General features: G+C 39.3%; 1 protein-coding gene across 12 annotated transcripts in view; it reads left to right on the top strand.

Moving 5' to 3' along the window:
• Positions 1 to 18,173, top strand: part of TTLL11 (tubulin tyrosine ligase like 11) — a 59,274-nt gene that overhangs the window by 6,101 nt on the left and 35,000 nt on the right. For 11 of the 12 annotated variants that reach the window (XR_013958139.1, XR_013958140.1, XR_013958141.1 and 8 more), the window contains exons 2-6: positions 705 to 801; positions 2,111 to 2,244; positions 7,628 to 8,203; positions 8,808 to 8,903; positions 9,440 to 9,558. Coding sequence is in view for 7 of the 12 variants with exons in the window: in XM_080630707.1 (XP_080486833.1) it covers positions 705 to 801; positions 2,111 to 2,244; positions 7,628 to 8,203; positions 8,808 to 8,903; positions 9,440 to 9,558 (1,022 nt within the window). In the remaining 5 variants the exon portion in view is untranslated. The remainder of the gene's footprint in view (positions 1 to 704; positions 802 to 2,110; positions 2,245 to 7,627; positions 8,204 to 8,807; positions 8,904 to 9,439; positions 9,559 to 18,173) is intronic. The other variant, XM_080630706.1, reaches the window with a different exon arrangement.

Below are 18,173 nucleotides of genomic sequence, written 5' to 3'. Positions count from 1 at the left end.
AGGGAGCAGAAATGCTCCTGTGAAACTGGAAGGGAGCACATGGAAATGTTATGTGGTTGAGGGTGACCATGGGAATGGGTGATATCTGGGAAAGGGATGTGGGTGACAACCTGCAGAGACGGAGCAATAAAGGCAAGTCATGGGGCTCTGGTGATCTTTGGAAGAGCAGGAGTTGATTTAGTAACTGCCAGTGATGACAATTTCTCCAGGATCTCTCCTGCTTTTTTCCCTTGATGGTTGCTTATCACCCCTTAAAATGAGGAGGAAAAAAACACAACCCAAATCTCCATCAGAGTGTGTTTACTTCCCAGCTGTAGCACTCGCTCTTGCTGTGTCTTCATGTGCCGGAATTAAGTGCTGCTTAATGAAATTTTATTCCCTGTAATAGTATTTTAAATTACAAATGAGTCATGCCTTAATTGTGGTTGATAACAAGCTCGGAGTTTCTCCATACACATTATGCCTCTCAGTCATTTGTTTTTAGTTTCTGGAAACCTTTCCTGGCTTGTTAACATTTTGAACTCGAGAGTGTTGAACCCATCAAAATATTCTTAGTTTTGCAACCAAAATACAAAGTGTATTTTCTTCTGACAGTCAAAAGACTGTTCTTGAATGGTTTCTGTTTAATACAAGCATTTAGAAAAGTAAGGAATGAATGGGTATTGCCAGATTGCTTCAAAACTTGTCTTCTATCTCTTTTCCAGTATCCTTTTGGCAGACGCTTGCCGTGTGATATCTACTGGCATGGGGTATCATTTCATGACAATAATATATTCTCAGGTCAAGTCAACAAGTTTCCAGGTACCTTACTTCTGTTTCTAGTTTAAACAAATGCTTTAAAAATATGATTATTTTAACCATTTCTGTGCTTTGTGGGTTTTTAATGTGAACTATCTGCCTAAGCAGCTGGTAGTATTTTCAGCATATTACTGGTTTTTGGTAGGTGCTTTCTACTTGGGGGGTAGGACTATCAGGATGGGTGTCTAACAATTTTTTATCTAACATTTGTTTTGGAGAGAAAGTGTTTTTGATGAAAAGAATACTTCATACATACGAATTTAGGAAAAATAAGTGTTGAGCTATAATTTAAGGGAAGTCTGTAATTATTGTCAGTTCTGTAGCATTGATAACTGTGTCTTTGGATTTGGTTTTGATTTGAAGTGCAAAGAATCTGTTCTGTTTCATCCTCTGGCCTATCTCAGGGAGAAGCTCAAAGCGAAGTTCCTCAAGTGGATTTTTTAGTATTGAAGAGTTCATGGCAGCCCTTGTTTGATGATGGCTCTTCAACTTTTTTAAGCTCTTTTATTTATTTTTCCCTCTTGTTTAATCACTGTTGAGATGTCTCTAAGAGCTAAGAGCTTAGGTGCTGACTTATCTAAGCCCTTTACTTCAGATTTATTGCTGCTGTTTTATGCTGTGAGAGTAAGAGCCCTCAGATACGTAAATTTATGCTTTATTTACCCTGACTTTCTCCTGTCTGTGAGAAGTTCACACTCAAGTAGTGAACAGTGTAGTTTTCTGGTGGTTTAAATATGTGTTAGATGAATGTTACCCTCTGTGTATTCTGGCTTCTACCTGGTAAGCAAGTACCCTACACAGCTGTCAAACCCAGTCATTCAGAACTAGACCTGATTCCCAGGAACATTTCAAAGCTGCAGGAAAACAGCAAAGTTGGGCTCCTCACAACTTTCTGTTCTTTCTGACATAGCCACTTAAATGAATGCAAAGTAAACACAGAGTGGTTGGTTATATTTCAGTGACATTTTTTGCCTGTTTCTGGAACGCTAGCAGGCTAGGGCCATTATTTTGGATTATGGCAAAGATAGTAGTTACTGTTTGACTAAAGCTTTCCCTCATTATTGTGTGCTGTATTTTTGATAATTGATCTTTTTTCTAATGTGATACAGTAATACCTATAATATGAAATACGGCAGGGGAATGGTCCAAATATTTTGTCAGCTTTTACCTTTTAAAAGCTTTTCAGTTTTATGAAAGCAATGACTAGAGAGCCTTACCGGTAGCATGAGTAATAGTATAACAATTTACTTTTAGGATGAGGCTTCAGTGCAGGTTTTCCATGGCTTTTAGAGACTGTGTGTTCTTTTCCCAGGTATGACAGAGATGGTACGAAAAGTTACTCTGAGTCGGGCAGTGCGAACAATGCAAGATCTGTTTCCTCTTGAATATAACTTCTATCCTAGATCCTGGATTCTGCCAGAAGAACTTCCCCTCTTTGTGGATGAGGTAGATTGCTTTTCCTCTCAAAATAGTGTTACTTGTTGGATGTTGTCACCATGGCATTCTTTACTTTTTCATACCTACCAGGTTGTTTAAAATCCCACTTGGGTGTTGGGAATGACATCTTCAATGTGAGATCAGATATAGTTTGGATGAACTGCTTTTGTTTGTCACATTCTGGAATAAACTTAAAAACAATCACACATCTCTGCAATGCCAGACGAGATCTCTGAATAGTAAATATGGTAGAACCATAAGCCCTTTCCCTGCATTTTTCTGCTGAGTTTAAAAGGGCTGAGGAAGCTCCAGTGCAGTGTGTGTGGTGTTGTACTTCACCAGGTTCATTGTCACTGAAGTCTTTTTAGACCATCAGGCCTGTTCTATCCAAATCCTTCAAAAGAGCATTTTGTACTGTGCTATGTTAAATACACTCACACCTTCCTGTGAAATTGTTTGACTCTCTCACCAGACTGTAGTTGTGTTGTTTAAATATTCAGTATGTAATAAAATGCCATTCTTTTTCATCTGTTTTGAGAAGAATTGGTGCTGTGTGTTGGTGTTTGGTTGTTGCAGATAGCTATAAAAATATTGTATGTGTTTGTTTTAACCCTTTCTGACCCACCCAGTGCATTCTTCTATTCTACAGTATGCTCTGCTTGGAAAAGTGAGAGGAAAAAGGTATGGACCTTAATAGACTTATGCAATGTGTGTTACTTTTTAGCTAATTACCATATCCACAATCCAATTAAATCCATGATCACCCTTTAATATGTACTCTTCAAGTGTGCTGGGTCACTGCCATGCCACTGCCACTAATAGTAAAAAGCAACAAAATCCCAACAGTACTTCAGCCTTATTGCTTTAGAGGCAGGACCAGTTTGTAAAAGGAGGGTAAATTATCCAATCAGTTTAGCAGTGACAGGTAAATAAGTGCAATGACTTGGAAGTAAACTCTCAGAATGGTGCGCTGGGGGTTCTGGTGATGGTTCTCCTGGGAATCATCCTGGTCTTGGTTGCAAGGCGCTGATGAACTGCGGATTGGTAGCAGCGTGATCAGTACCTCAGGTTCCATGCACAGACCTGCACTCTGTCAGCAGGTGGCACTGCAAATAAATACTTTTCTCTGATTGAACGGTTGCTAGAGTGAAAAATGATTCGGTTTTTGTTCCAAGAATAACAGATGTCCGGTAACACACTCCTAGGAGTTTCCTTTGCATATGTTCTTCCATCTGTGTTTGAGAAAAGCATAGTTCTTGTTATCAAACATATTTTATGTTGTAAGAGTTTATGTTCTACTTAACACAAGTTTGTAGTGTAACCCCTCCAAAACAAGAAAAACTACAAACCAGAACATTCCAAATCACTGTGAACCATAAATGGTTCAGAACACTTTTCACTTGTTCCCTGAGCTATCAGTAGGAGCTCTCCAGTCTGTTGTGTTGTTTACTTGTTCATATGTAGGTTTGTTTGCTTTACAACCAAGGGACCTTAATGCTGCTGAAAACATCAGCTCTTGGGGGCTGAATTTTCAGCTTACTCACAAACGAGTACAATACAGCATTGGCAGTGCCTGCATGTGAGACATAGCCACATAGGAACTGGCATACACTTGACTATGTGAATGTCGTGTACATATTTCCCTGAGCAGAAGATGATTTAGGCATCTCTGGTACTTCTGGAAGTAAAGCTGTATTGTCATGGGCTGCAGCTACTGTGTGTATATTCTAGATATGTCATGCTCAAACTAGTGTTGCCGTACCTTCACTATTACTAATATTCATGTCCTTTGGGGCATAGTTAATGACTGAAAATAAATTCCCTGTCAGTGTAGGTGTAGCTTAGACACGAGAAGACGGTTTGGTGCCATCTGTGGTATAGGATTTTGTCACAAAGGGCTGGACTGAGACATGGACACCCTGGAGGCTTTGCCTGTAAAAGAGATGACAACTGAAAGATGAAACTCTTGAGAACTTACATTTCACTGCCTCCTCTTGAAGCACTGTGACATTTCAAGACAACTTCTCTCAAATATTCTTACTGTCTCACTTGTTTAAACAGGATCATGAACTATTAGCATACATTTGTATCAATAACTAATCAAATGCTGCTGGCTTTTCCCACTTTCCTGTAAATCCAGGTGAGAAATGTTATGGCTAATCTGATATTAATCTTCTGCGCTTTAAAAGCCAGTAGTTGTTGAGAAGGCTGTACTTTTGAGCTTGTGGATGACCTTCATTTGGGAAATACCAACAAAATGGTAGCTCCCTTAGTATCGTTTGTATTGGAATGAAATAGATGTTTTTCATTATTCACCTATTTTTTACCTTCTAAACCATTTTATACTGGCATTTCACCGTAACAGAAGGTGAATTACAAATAAGCAAATTGGTCAGGTGCTATGGCAACCACCCCTTCACTACCGGAGATGAACCTGTGTGCTAAAAACTTATTTCTAATAGGAAATTCCAATTTCTGAAAAGCAGCTAGCTTGGGATTCAAACCAGGGCCTTTACTGCTCTCATACTGCCTTCTTTGTTTTGCCTGTGAGGATGATGAATAGGCCTAATATGATTAATTTTTAATAAGAATCTAATTTGGACAGTCTGATTTCCAGCACAGCGTATTTTTGGTGATTTAATCAGGTTTTCAGCTTTTGGATACCTCTTAGGCATTGGTATGAATATTCTAGTCTTTGTGCTGTCAAATCTTGTCTCCCATTGTATGCATGCTTTTCAGAACAGTCTGTGCATTCAGCCTGTGCTTCCTCACCAAAGGCAAACCTGCAACTGGATCAGATTTTCGTGCCCTTAGACATCATACTCCCCTCTTGCTGTTGACTGTAAACTGTTAATGTGCTTTTTAAAGATAATTTCCTTCTGTCAAGCTCAGTACACAGAAATACCTCATTTTGTATGAACTAATTTTCTTATATGACTGAATTCTGTGTATCTGGAGAAGCTTCCTTGTAATGAGACCTTGCAAGAATATAGTTGAGGGGATTGTGGAGAATTTGAGGATGCCTGTCAGAAATTTCCTTGAAGATGAAGAAACCATCTGCTTTCTTCAAGAGTCAATCTGCTCAAAACCAAACTGGCTCTGGATTACTATTATCCATTTCCCCAGTGTTCTGTGCTCAGCTGCCATGTGTAACATTTGGACTTAACGTGGACTAGAAGATGATGGAGAAAATTATTTCCTTTCCAAGCTAAGTGGAAAGAGTTAAGTATGAGATCTATGAGACCAGGGATTGTTAAGCCGCAGTGCTTCAAAAGCAGGTTGCTGTTGCATCTGTAACAATAGTTCCCAGAGAGCTTTATGTCTTTTGAAAAGGTGCTGCTGTAGCAGAGCAGAAGTAGCCTGAGGCGTGAACAGCAGACATGAGAATGGGAGGCAGATTGCCCTGGCTGGTTTCATAGAGGATCTTTATTATTTTCTGCCCTCGTAGACCATGATTGGCACTTCATGCATACAACTAGAGCCATAGTAGGGTATGTTTAGTCATGGAGGTTTAAGATTAAGCAAGTATCTTTCTGGGATGCTGACTTTAACAACCAGAGAAGTTCCTCGAGTATGCAGAGAAACGTCACGTCAGGGAAATGCTATTCTGCAGTGGTAAAAAGACTACGGCATAAATCCTGCTATCCTACTTTGCACATCTAGGTCTGCTGATCTACTCGGACCTATTTATCCGCGTGCAGTTTATGTAGCTTGACCTCCACTGTGGCGTTTGATCCCTCAAAGTGACCTATTTTGAAGAAGGATCTTTCACTGAGTTAGTGTGACACTTGGCCATGCCAAAAATCCTAGTCTAAATAATTAATCTTGAGTTTCTGCTGTAGTTAATAGGAAAGCTTTTAGCAGTGTGATTCTCAATGAAATAAGTAACTGGATAGGATGGAGCCAGAAGTCCTTCAGGCCTTGGGAATGTTGTGGCTGGCAGAGCTCTCATGTGGGTCTGCAGCCTGATGTAGTGCAGCAGAAGGTGTTGTCTGAAAATCACCATGATCTCACTGGTGCTCAGCCTTCTCCTGTCTGCTGATTTCTTCTCTTTCATTCTTCGGGGCCAGGGCTGATAGTGGCAATTGATTGGTTTTTTCCTTTGTGAGCTTGTATCCTCAGGCTTCTTAAAGTCAATCTCAGTTGTTGCTGGCAAGCCTCAGGCTTGTGTAAAACCAGATCACTGCTGCCGTTCAGCAGTGTCTGGCTGAATAGAGAGAATAGCAGCTTCAGGTCTGGTGCTGTAAAACGTGAATGCAAGAAAAGAGTGATCTCTACTGTGACATCCCTCCATTTTGAAAAGAACAGATTTTAAGTGCTTTATTCTTCCAAATCCCATGAGTAGCTGATAAATGTATTAGCCTGCGTCCTGCATTTTCTGTAGCTGCATTCTTTGTTAGGGCTCCCTTTCAGTGCTGTAGGGCAGTTAGGTTCTGACAAACCCCAGATACTTCCCCATCACTCTTACCATAATTTCTATTAGTGAACCATTTAAACCTTTTCCCTCATATGTCCCAAGAATCTAGGGCACAGTGTGGGAAAAAACCTTGAGATGTGGGTATAATGGCTTATGCTGTACTCATGGATAGTGCAAAGCACCAAGAGAATTGGATAGATGAATACTGAGGTCCACACTGCTGTAAACAACACAGAAATAGGTCACAGAGTCCTCCAGCGACATTCTTACAAAGTATTAAAGTTGACTTTAACAAACAGATCTTTCATGGCAAGGCACTACAAACAATGGAAAGAAACTGATCCTGAAAGCTACTGGTTTGCTGACCTTTTTTCTTCCTCTTTTTTCCCCTCTTTTCTCCTTTTTCATGCTGTTTCTGTGTCTTGGTGACCTTTATACGTGTGCTTGCAGAGTGTTAGTTGGTGTCAAAATTTCTTATCTCCTATTGCCTTTCTAGTGGGGGCATCTCCCATCACTCATGTGTAGTAAGTTCAATTGGTAATGTATTCTGGGAAAAAAACATTTCTGGAATAATTCCATTAATTTAACTTGTTAGCAGTGATGAGTATTTGACAGAACTCTTTAAGAGATCTGTGAACTGGAAGCATTTCTCTGTGCAAGAGATATACAGCATTTCAATGTGGAAATTGGTATGTAACATTAAAAAGAAGTTCCTGGTGTAGTTTATACAATGGCTTGTTAAATAAAATGACTTTTTATCTGTACTACTAATTCCCTACTCATGATTTTTGGCTTGTCTCTGTGCTTGTCAGCGCTGTTTATCCTCTACCTTTTTTTCCACAGTGTTTACTGCTGTAGTGATGTGATGCTGTTATTTTTGTTTATTTCTGTTTATAAATGCAATTTGTTGGGTTTTCAGCAGCCCTTTTCCCCTTCCTCAGTTAATGTCTTTCAGTGTAATCCTTTTCCTTCCAGATTCGTATGATGAAAGACAGTGATCCGTCCTGGAAGCCCACTTTTATTGTAAAACCTGATGGAGGGTGCCAGGGGGATGGAATCTACCTCATTAAAGACCCAAGTGACATCAGGCAGACAGGGAGCATCCAGAGCCGGCCAGCTGTGGTTCAGGAGTACATCTGCAAACCACTGCTCGTTGACAAACTGAAGTTTGATATTCGTCTTTATGTCTTACTGAAATCTTTAGAACCCTTAGAGATTTACATAGCCAAAGATGGACTTTCTAGATTCTGTACAGAGCCCTACCAAGAACCCACGCTAAAAAATTTGCACCAGGTTTTTATGCATTTAACCAACTACTCACTAAATATCCATAGCGGGAATTTCATCCATTCTGACAATGTGAACACTGGCAGCAAGAGGACTTTTTCCAGCATTCTGTGCAGGCTGTCTTCCAGAGGAGCTGATGTCAAAAAGCTGTGGTCAGATATAATTTCACTGGTGATTAAAACAATTATTGCACTGACACCAGAACTGAAAGTTTACTATCAGTCTGACATACCAGCAGGAAAGCCTGGGCCAACTTGCTTCCAGGTAGGTTGGAATTTCTGCCAGGAATGCAGCTGTTTCTATGCATGGATTAATTTTCTGGATGTTTAATTCCTTTTCTAAAAGCTTTCTCTGGTTATGCTGATCACTGGTTGGGCGTACTGCATCCACTGAGTAGCATTGCGTGAGCTCAGAGCTTAGGTTCTCCTCACCGCCAGGTTTTACCTTACAAATCTCAATCTCCTGACCTGTGTTACTACTAGGCATAAACATATATGGAGAATTTTCAATGGGTATCAATCGTTAATAGCAGTATTCACTTGTTTCCGTCTTTTAGATGTAGTAACTATGAAGCTTTGGAGCTTCCTAATGCTGCTAAGATGACTGCAGTTTTAAGACCCACTTGTCATAGGTGCTAAGATTCCATGTTGACAGATGCAGTATTCTGAGATGGGAGTAGCATGAAAGAAGCCATTAATATTGAAGGCAAGTGGCTTCAGGAATTGTTCAGCAGTTCGGCATGTTTCTTAGTTACTTCTCTTTTGTCCCTCAAGTGTTTCTTCCTCCTGATCATTGACATGGATGACCATTGCATACTCTAGGAAAGGACTGAGTAGAACTGAAGTAACACATTGCTTTTTATGCATAGATTTTAGGGTTTGACATTCTCCTGATGAAAAACTTGAAGCCGATGTTACTTGAAGTAAATGCAAACCCCAGCATGAGAATAGAACATGAGCAAGAGGTAAGACCTCTCAAAATGACAGCGATATTGGAATGAAACTGTTTAGATTTGGTTTGCTTGTCTTTTTTCCTTGTTTGAAAGATGAAAGCTGTCTACTAATATGAAACTGCCAAGGTTCTCTGTAATTTTCTGCTTTGAAATCATTGCTAATCTTATACACTGGAAATATGACTTATTGGAATTGTGAAAGCTCTCCATCATCTTTGTCATGAATACATTTATTCACCATCCCCTGCAGTTGGCTTAATTGTGTTTAGGGGATTGCTAATCATTTTTTTCATGTTTGTATACATAATATAAATGGTAACATTGGCAGGAATCTGTTTCATAACACTTCAATTTACTACAGAAAATTGCCAGAAAATGTTGTAATATCATACTGAAAATATGAAGGTATTTGTATATCCTGTAAGAAGTATTTTGTTGTCAATTATTGTGTATTTAAAACATACATGACACGCATGAAGTTTGAGGAAATGTGGAATAAATGGTCCTCAGGTCTGTGCTGAGTAATTGCATCCCTTTGTAATTGAAAGCTTTCTCCTGGAGTCTTTGAAAACGTCCCAAGCCCCGTTGATGAAGAGGTGAAAGTAGCTGTTATCAGAGACACTCTTCGTCTGATGGACCCTCAGAACAAAAAGAGAAAAGATATCCAGTAAGTGTGTTGACTTTGAGTTATTTTGTATCAGTACCTTGTAGTAGTTCTTAAAGTGAACTGTTTTCACCCAGTTATGTCAGTTTATCCAGGATGATGAGTTCCCACTGTCTGTGTGACTCCTTCTGCATCCACAGTGGTAACTCTTTCAGAAAAGCTTGTAAAATATGGATTGGTGGCATGGTGCTAAAAGAGTATTTGGGTTTGTGGATCTGCCAAGGGAAGGTCAGGGAAAGAAAACAATTTGGTATACTCTGTGTTTAGTAGCACCAACTCCACCAAATGGTGATCTCACAGCTCGGCTCTGATCACGTCATGTGCTGCTTTCTTAGAGCAATGTTGGAAGCGTGCAAGGGGCCACGCAAGTACTCAAGGAATGGAAAACGTCCACAAACTGATAGTAAATCAGGGTTTATCAGTTCCCTTAGAATATCTTACCTTTGCCTCAGAACTGGTGCAAACAATTTAGTGACTCAGATTTATTTACTTGTACTTTTACTTGAGACCTCTTTTGCATTCTGAAGTCATGAGATGTAAATTTTGTGTGTTAATTTGCTTGAAAGTCACCAATTACTCTGAGTGAATTGCCCCACTGGAGCTGAAAAGTATAAATATTGTATTTAGAAATTGCTTCCTTGATCTGCGATAATAAATATAGTTAAATCTATGATCTAGAAATGAGAGGAACTGCCTGGAGCAGCTTGCACAGCAGTGCTTATGGTGGGGATCAGGCTGAGAGAAATAGTGTCTTCTTTTTTGATGAAATACCTTGTTTTAAGCAGTTCCTTGGAGATATGAAAGGGAGATTTCTTTTTTTCCCCTAGAAATTCTTGCTTGTAGGCCTGCCTTCATACTAAAATATTGATCTTGTTCTTCTGTTGGTGCTTAGTGGCAACCTTAAATATGTTATTCACGTTCTGTAATGATTTCAAGCACAAACCTGCTGTCCTTTTGTAGACAGAGTCTCATGAACAAGACATGACTGATAATACTTAAAAAAATCTTTATTATTGTAGTAATATTATAAGATCAAACTATTCTTTCAGAGGCAGTGCCACACAGAGGGGTTGCTGTGGTCAGTGTACAGAACGTCTTGCAAAGCAATCTGTACTGTGTGTGGCCTGTACTTAACCTTCACCCTTAAGATTACTTCTGTGCATGGAGCCGAAAAAAGATCATTTTTAACCTGTAATTATGTAACTAGTCATGGCTTTTTTCATGCTGAAGTTATGTCAGGCATTCATCAGCTAAATATTAGATAGGGAAAAAAGGAAAATGATAACTACAAATAAATTCCTGGAGAATGCTGGTGTGTGTGGAATGCTCATTCAGCTGAGGGTTCTTTGATACATTTCGAGTCCTGAATAATTTATAACAGGATTAGTGCGTGATGAGATAAACTGTTGGCTGGTCACAAGAAGGATTTGTCAATGGTGCAGCTTTTTTTGAGGATAATCTGGTTAACAGAGCATCTTGTTGATGAGTATCTGCATGTCTTCACCATAAGTCAGTCCTGTTTCTTGGTGCAAAGAGCAATCTTCTGATAATGTTTTGTGTGGATATACAGGAACTCATGGGTGACAACTGCTCTACCCCTTCAGGTGAGAGTTACCCCTTCTACTCCCAAGTGACTATACGTTGAACTGGGGATGGTGCATGCAACTTGGGAAGAGACACAATCTTACTGTGAGCTTCATGTAAAGGACCTCATTCTGATCACCTGTGGAGATTTACATCAAAGGCAGGAACTAAGCACTGGTTGCTTTTGCCTTGCCTTCGCTATCAGAGGTTTTGCAGTGCTTTTGCTTTGTGTCCCACCTCTCGCTTGTTTTGGTGCGTTTCAGCCAGTTCTGACGTGTGCTCCCACATTCCCTCTCCAGACACTCCTATAGGTAACTACAGATAAATGACATCATTCCTCTGTCTGCAGGCCAAAGATAATAACTAAATAATTGGCTAGAGATAGAATGTTGGACACTAGTTCACCTACCCATTGTAATCTTTTTGCTGGTCTAATCGTGCCTGCCAGCAGAGAAAGCAAAATTTGGCCTATTAATAGCAAAGAAATCAGAAAGAATTCCTGTTTTGACAGCTAACCAGCAGCAAACATTGCGGACTCCAGTTTTGATGCTCATTAAGTAACGGACATTAACCTAAGTAAAGTTTTAATGATATCTATAGCACTGGGTTTGAACACACAGGGGAAATACTGCGAAGTCTGAGCTGCATCTCAGGTAAACATTCTGCTGTGGAGATGGATTTGATTTCCCTCTAATTATCTCCCAGATTAAAATAAATGAAGCATCTAAATGAAAGCGAGTTTCAGGAGTCATCCTCAAGTACTTCATTATCAGGAAAGATTAATAGCTCAGTTAGTTTCATTTTTCCTCATCTTTATGGAGTTTTGATTATTTTTTCCTCCTTCCTTTCATGTGATGTGTAATTCCAAAAGAAAGTTAAGTTGAATAAGACCAGTTTATTGTGCCATACATAACTCTTGGTTTTTAGAGCACAATTCCAGTCTCTACATGCCCCAACCACTAGTAATTTCCTTTAGTCACTGAAAATCTCCAGTGATACATCTTCAAATGAAGATACTTAAATATACTTAGTGGCTGTTGTTCCACGTATGAATGATCTTTTCTTAGTTGTAAGAATTTGCCCAGGCCATTTAAGTACTGAGGTGTATGTGGTTAATATTTTGTGCATGTAACATGTTTAAACAGAAACTTTAAATTCATGTGAAGATTTTGATTTTATTTTTAAATGGAGGAAGTATCTTCTGTTGTAGAGATGAGGGAAGGTTTTGTGGTTTTCCGTGATGCAAAGAAGATAAGGAATTAAAGTAGGATAAAAAGTGACCCAGGCATGTGTGACTCTTTTGGGAGGGATCCTGAAGGCAGTAGGTATCCTGATGAGCATTGATGTCCTGCTTTGCTGCATTAATTTCCTTGTTGCTTCCAAAGCCTTTACATTGGCATGATTTTAGCCAAAGTCCGATGACAGCAGAGTTCCAAGTAGCTATTAATAGGAAGCTTTGGAGCCATGCACTGCTCTGCAGGGTGAAGATGTATGTCAACAGCTCGGAGCCCTGCAAGAGGAGAATCTGAAAGCGGCCTCGCGGGTTACTTTGTTAGCCTGTTTTCAAGCCATTCTCTAACCCAGAGGGTGAGTGGTGTCTGGCTCTGCCTGCCCAAGCAGAGCCTGGGTAGCCCTTTGGAATGAAAGGAGGCAGCTCATCAACTACATGGTGGGTGTTTTGTTTGATTGTTTTGCTCTTTATAAAAGAAACAAGAAATCAGCTGAAGATGGATGGTTATAAAAAGAAATGTAGAGCCCTTTTTTGCCCAAGCTTTGATTTCTAGACTTGTCCTATTATCCTTAGGCATCCTGAATTTGGAACTCAAATTTCACTCGTAATTGAGAAATTAAAACAATAAATAACTTGGAAGATACCTACTCTTTGCTTTTGTTTGTGTGGCAGTGCTGTTCTCACGGATTTTAAGCCTTGAGCAGATCATTGCAATCATCCATGCTGATGACACGCTGGAACAAGCACAGTCATTTGTGGCTGAGCTGTTTTCTTGGAAAGATGGAATTTTAAGCTCTGTATATCTGTAAATATTGCCGAACAAACTTTACTTTATTCTAGCATTACTACGGAGTGAATTCAGGGGTAGTGATGGACACTGATCTTGATTTTTGTTCTGAACATCTGCCACTGCTCATTTCAGAGTTATCCTGGTGGTTTTGCCATCTTAGATTGGGTTTTTTCATCTCTTTTGGTTCAAATTTATGATCTAGTGAAGACTTTCTGCACTACGTGAGCCAGCTGGTCACTGCAGCATCAGGAGGGAGCTTTTCTCCTTGAGTGAGAAATGTAATGTAGAAAAAGGAAGGCAGGGAATGTTGTTTTTTTTTTTACTTAACACATTCAAAGCATCATGTATAGCAGGGGTGGCACATGTTCCGTCACAGGATCGCAGTATGCAGTCAGCATCGTCAGAAGTCTTGGCTACACCCAGCTTGAAGAGTGAAATCCCTGTCACATCTAGTATAGTGTAAGGGTCTGAAACGTGCTCCATAAGGTTTGCACAGAGAAAGTTGTATAAGGCTACCAAGTAACTATTTTCCTCCTTACATGTAACTTACGTTAAAGTTGCAGCTTCTTTAGATGTCTCCTGCTGTGCTTGTGACCAGTGGGTCTAACCTTGTCTGCTAAACTGCAAGAGAAATGTGGGTCTTTACTTAAGCTTGTGTAGGATTAAATTTGCTCTGGGTTTACTTCTTGTAGCAGAGTGCTGTTCACAGCCTGCTGAAAGTGGGAGGAGGCTTCAGCTAAAGGAAATGTGCACGATTAAATGAGTGGTCTAATGACACTGAACAACATTTAAAGTAAATCAAGGTTACTTATGTAAACAGCAGTTTAATTAAGATAATCACTGATGCAAATCATTGTTGATGTTGCAACTCCAGCAGAAAATCCATTTTAAAAGGCTTCACAAACTTCTGGGTTTCTGAGCATGATTTTGACTCATTATAGCAGTAAAAGGTTTTAGTTTTGGTGTTTAATTATTAGCAATTAATTCCTTTTAAAATTCCATTAGATTTGAGGAGCAAAAAGGAATCTCAGTCTTGTATGCAAATACTGTATGTTCTCCACTGGATGGTAGATGTAAAGTGTTTGACTGGTGGTATAATTGCAAGGCGTGAGTATCATTTGGAGCGGGTCTGCTCTAGATGTCTTAGGAAGATCATTTATATCATCTCATCAACGCTAATGACGTGCTTTCCTGTAAGGAATGTTTGCGCCTGAGTTTATTTATCGCTGGATTAATTAGCATTATAAGAGACTTCTTTGTATTTGTGCTGCTGTTGTTTATTCTGTGTCCCAGTGTGATTTCTTGCATTCGCATGCCTAGTTTCTTACATATTTCAAGACAGAAAGTAAGCATTTCTTTCTTTTGACAAAGAAAGCATAATATTGTGACATGCTTGTCATTAGAAATATAAGTTGCTCATGGAATAAAATCTCCTTTTTACTTGCTAGAGATGAAGAAGCGGCAGGCCTCTAAGTGATAGAATGACTTTTATTCGGCACTGAAATAGCCATTGACAGAAGAAAGAATTGAAACACTTTGGAAATGAAACGTAATTTAATCTATGGCTATTACAAAACCAGTCAAGTCATTGTGGCCACAAAACTGAGTGCTTTTGGTTTATTACCTGTTACGGCTTTCCATTTCATTGCTAGTTTATCTTTCCTTGGGTGCTGTTTGCTGTACAGATCACTTCTGTATTTGAAGTCAGCCTTGAAATTTATGATATTCTGATTATTTTTTCCTTCTGTTAAATGTGTGTCAGGTACAATTCTCTTCTGTGGAGTCTGTGGCTCTCGCAAATGTCGAGCGTGATTAACTCATTCTCTGAGCAAGAAGAACCCCAATGTGGTGTCTCTCAAAGTTTTGCAAGATCAGCAGCCAAACACTGGCGAATGTCACTCTGTTCACAGAGCACCCTGTAAATATTAATGTATGTCAGTCTGACTCTTTATCTCCAAGTGTTATGGAGTTAGGAAGAAATTCCAGTCAAGGGTTTGTAGAACTTGCTTCCCAAGAGATCTCCCTCTTTTCTTGCACAAACCAAGATGGTTCCATTTTTCTACTGTGTGGATTCTTCATTTCTTGCTATTGAGAAGCAATTTTGTACTTTCTTAAATGTTGAGGTTAGGGTTCTTCCCTTAAAGAAGGGGGAAAGAGTTAGGAACTAACCTGTGCAGCTGTATTCCATTTAGTTTCCAGAGATTTTTTATTCAATTTCATAAGCTCCCCTGATATTTGTGTCATGTTTAATGGAAATAGGAAAATACACTTCGCAAAGATGTCTCGAGTGTATGATTATCCTAGATTTTGGTGACGATAAAGTCATTCTTGCCATTGATTACTGTGTTTACCTCACTATACATATTCTAAGGTTATGACTGTGTGACAGGGGTTGTGTAAGAGGGTCAGAAATTCAGTGCCCAAGCATGTGGAGAGACTGAATGGGAGAACACTGCTGTTGCAGCTATTGCTGATCAGAAAATAGTGTTGTAATGTATCTTAGTTTCCGCTTCTGTGCGTAACTGTACTATATTCCACAGGGATTCATTTCTCAGGGTTGTCAGTGCTTTTTGCATTACACAGGCTGTTTAGTGCTTATAAAAATAAGCACGTACTAAACCTAGCTGTGGTAGTACCAGTATTTTGGTTTCCATTTGCTAATTGACTTTATGAGCTGACTGCTAGAGCTTTAGGTTGATTCCTTATCCCTTTGCTCTCACTTGGAAGTCTGGTCAGGTTCTCAGCTATTCAAATGCTTCTCAAGCACCACCTCTTCATTCCAAGCCTTATTTCTGCCTGAGAGTGTATAAACTCATACGTGTGGCTTTCTTGAGATTGATCTTTCTGCTGTGGTTCATTTTGGAGGCTGACACAATTTTTTTCTCCATCAGTCAAAATGACCCAGCATTCATATTCAGGATCATTCTGCCAGAGCCTTTTGAAAGCACATTGAATTAGACCCTTTCTCTTTCCTAGAGGGCTTTTTGGTTTATTCCTTCATCAGGCAGGCTGCCAACTTCAGAATCAATTCTTGTCTGTTACATTAGCCCATGCGGCTTTTGGTGAGTTAGACATGTGAGGGAGACTTTTAAATGTGATGTTTGTCAATGTAACTTCAGTTCAGTTTATTGAAATGTTTGTTTTTCTGTAGTTGGAGAGTATTTATTTCTACTGCTATTTCTCATCCTGCTCAAGAAGAACTAGCTTCAGCTACTCCCTCCAGTTCTGTGAAGCAAATGGTACAGGTGCCTTGATCTTTGCTCTCTGTTCTTGCTTTTCCGATTATCTGCTTCATCCTTCAGAGCTTTTTAACGTTACTTGTATTGATTAGACAGGCCCTGTTGGAAATTCTGCCAACTACAATGTAGGATGTCCCTCCATGAAGGGAAAGGAAGGATGTGGTAGTGCTTGACTCACAGAACAGATCTACATTAGTTTTAAGAGCCACTTAGAGGAGAGTGCCACAAGAGTGTTTAATACAACAGAAAATAGAATACAGGGTGCAGAACAGTAGCAAATAATTTGAATGTGCTGTGGCAGCAGTCCTAACATGGAAAACAAAATCTGCTGATAGAAAGGTCAGACCTTTTAGTTTATAAGCAGCTGTAATCTGAAATGTTTTAATTGACTGCTAATGCATAAATACATGAACAATAATAATGTTTCTTCAAAGATAGCTAGCACCATATCCCTAGCATAGATACAGCAGGAATTCAGTAATTCACTTCAGCGTTTATCAGACCATTACAGTGGAGGTTGGTTTTGTGAAAACACGTCTGGACTAGGACATAAAAGATGCAATTTCTGTTCCTGATTCAGCCAGTTTTACTCAGTGACCTTTAGACAAAATATCTTCCTCCTGTTAACCATTTTCATTCTGTGAAAAGAGGACGATTTCTTGCTTCTCCCCTGTGCTGCCAGTCTTTCTAAGCTAATAGCATTCAGGGTATGGCCTGTTACTCAGTTTAGTAGCGTATGAGATCAGTTTATGTATTGTTGATGTATAAAAATATTACAGGAAAGCTTCAGTTTTCTTCTCTGGAAGACTCTAGGTCTGACTCTGTGTTCTTCAGTAAATATTCCTGATGGTTGCTAAGGTTTGCAAAGCATTCTTCACCTTTTGCCAGCCTGATTGTCATTATTGAGCTCTGTATCTTTTGCTTTCTCCCATACAGTGTGTAGAGCCATTGCATTTCCTATACAACATAGGATATATGTGGTGCATGGTGTGCTCTTTAAATGTTTGGGATGTTAGGATTTTAAAAGGGATTTTTCTTAGTGTCATTCTTTGGTGTTATTTTCATCTTCTCATTTTTACAGTCCTTTGCTAATAAAATGGAGAACTTATGGAATATCATTGGGATGCACACAAATATGACACCCCATGCTCAGCAACAGATTAATGTACAGTTATCCCATTTTGTTATTCATAGTCCAGTTTTGCAGGATGGTCTGTGTTTGCTCGTATATTGTATTCCAAGCACCAACATCTTGAATGTAAAGACTGTATTTTAACTTCCACATAAAGAGTGAATTCAGTCTTATTTTGCATCTCTTGAAATGACCCATATTAAGGGACAGCTGGAAGTGCTTACAGTGTACTCCAGAAGGAAGTTGATGACAGGACCAGGTTATTTAGAAGTGTTAATTGATATGGGCTGAATAATTTTTAAAGGTTTCATTTTCAGCCCTGTGAAATGAATTGGTCCAAAGCAGCCGTTGCTTCTGCAGTAACTGGTGTTATGTTACCACATTACCAAAGGAGACTAGTTTGTCCAATTAGGCTTGAATCGCCATGTTTTGAGGTGCAGTTAATCTAATTACACTTTTATTGGCATCTCTTTCTTTCTGCTCCTTACAAATTCTAGTGAACAGTAGAGGAAGGATTGGAAATAAACTGAGGAATGTGACCTGTCAAGAGTGTTTCCATAAAATCTGAACTTTCCAAACATCCTAATATATAAAAGCATGCTGTAGCAATTACATCTCTTAGAATGTAATGTAATACTATGT

This window comes from Psittacula echo, assembly GCF_963264785.1.
Source record: "Psittacula echo genome assembly, chromosome: 16".
NCBI lineage: Eukaryota > Metazoa > Chordata > Aves > Psittaciformes > Psittacidae > Psittacula > Psittacula echo.
The sequence above is the reverse complement of the archived record's forward strand: the minus strand, read 5'-3'. Positions and strand labels throughout refer to the sequence as shown.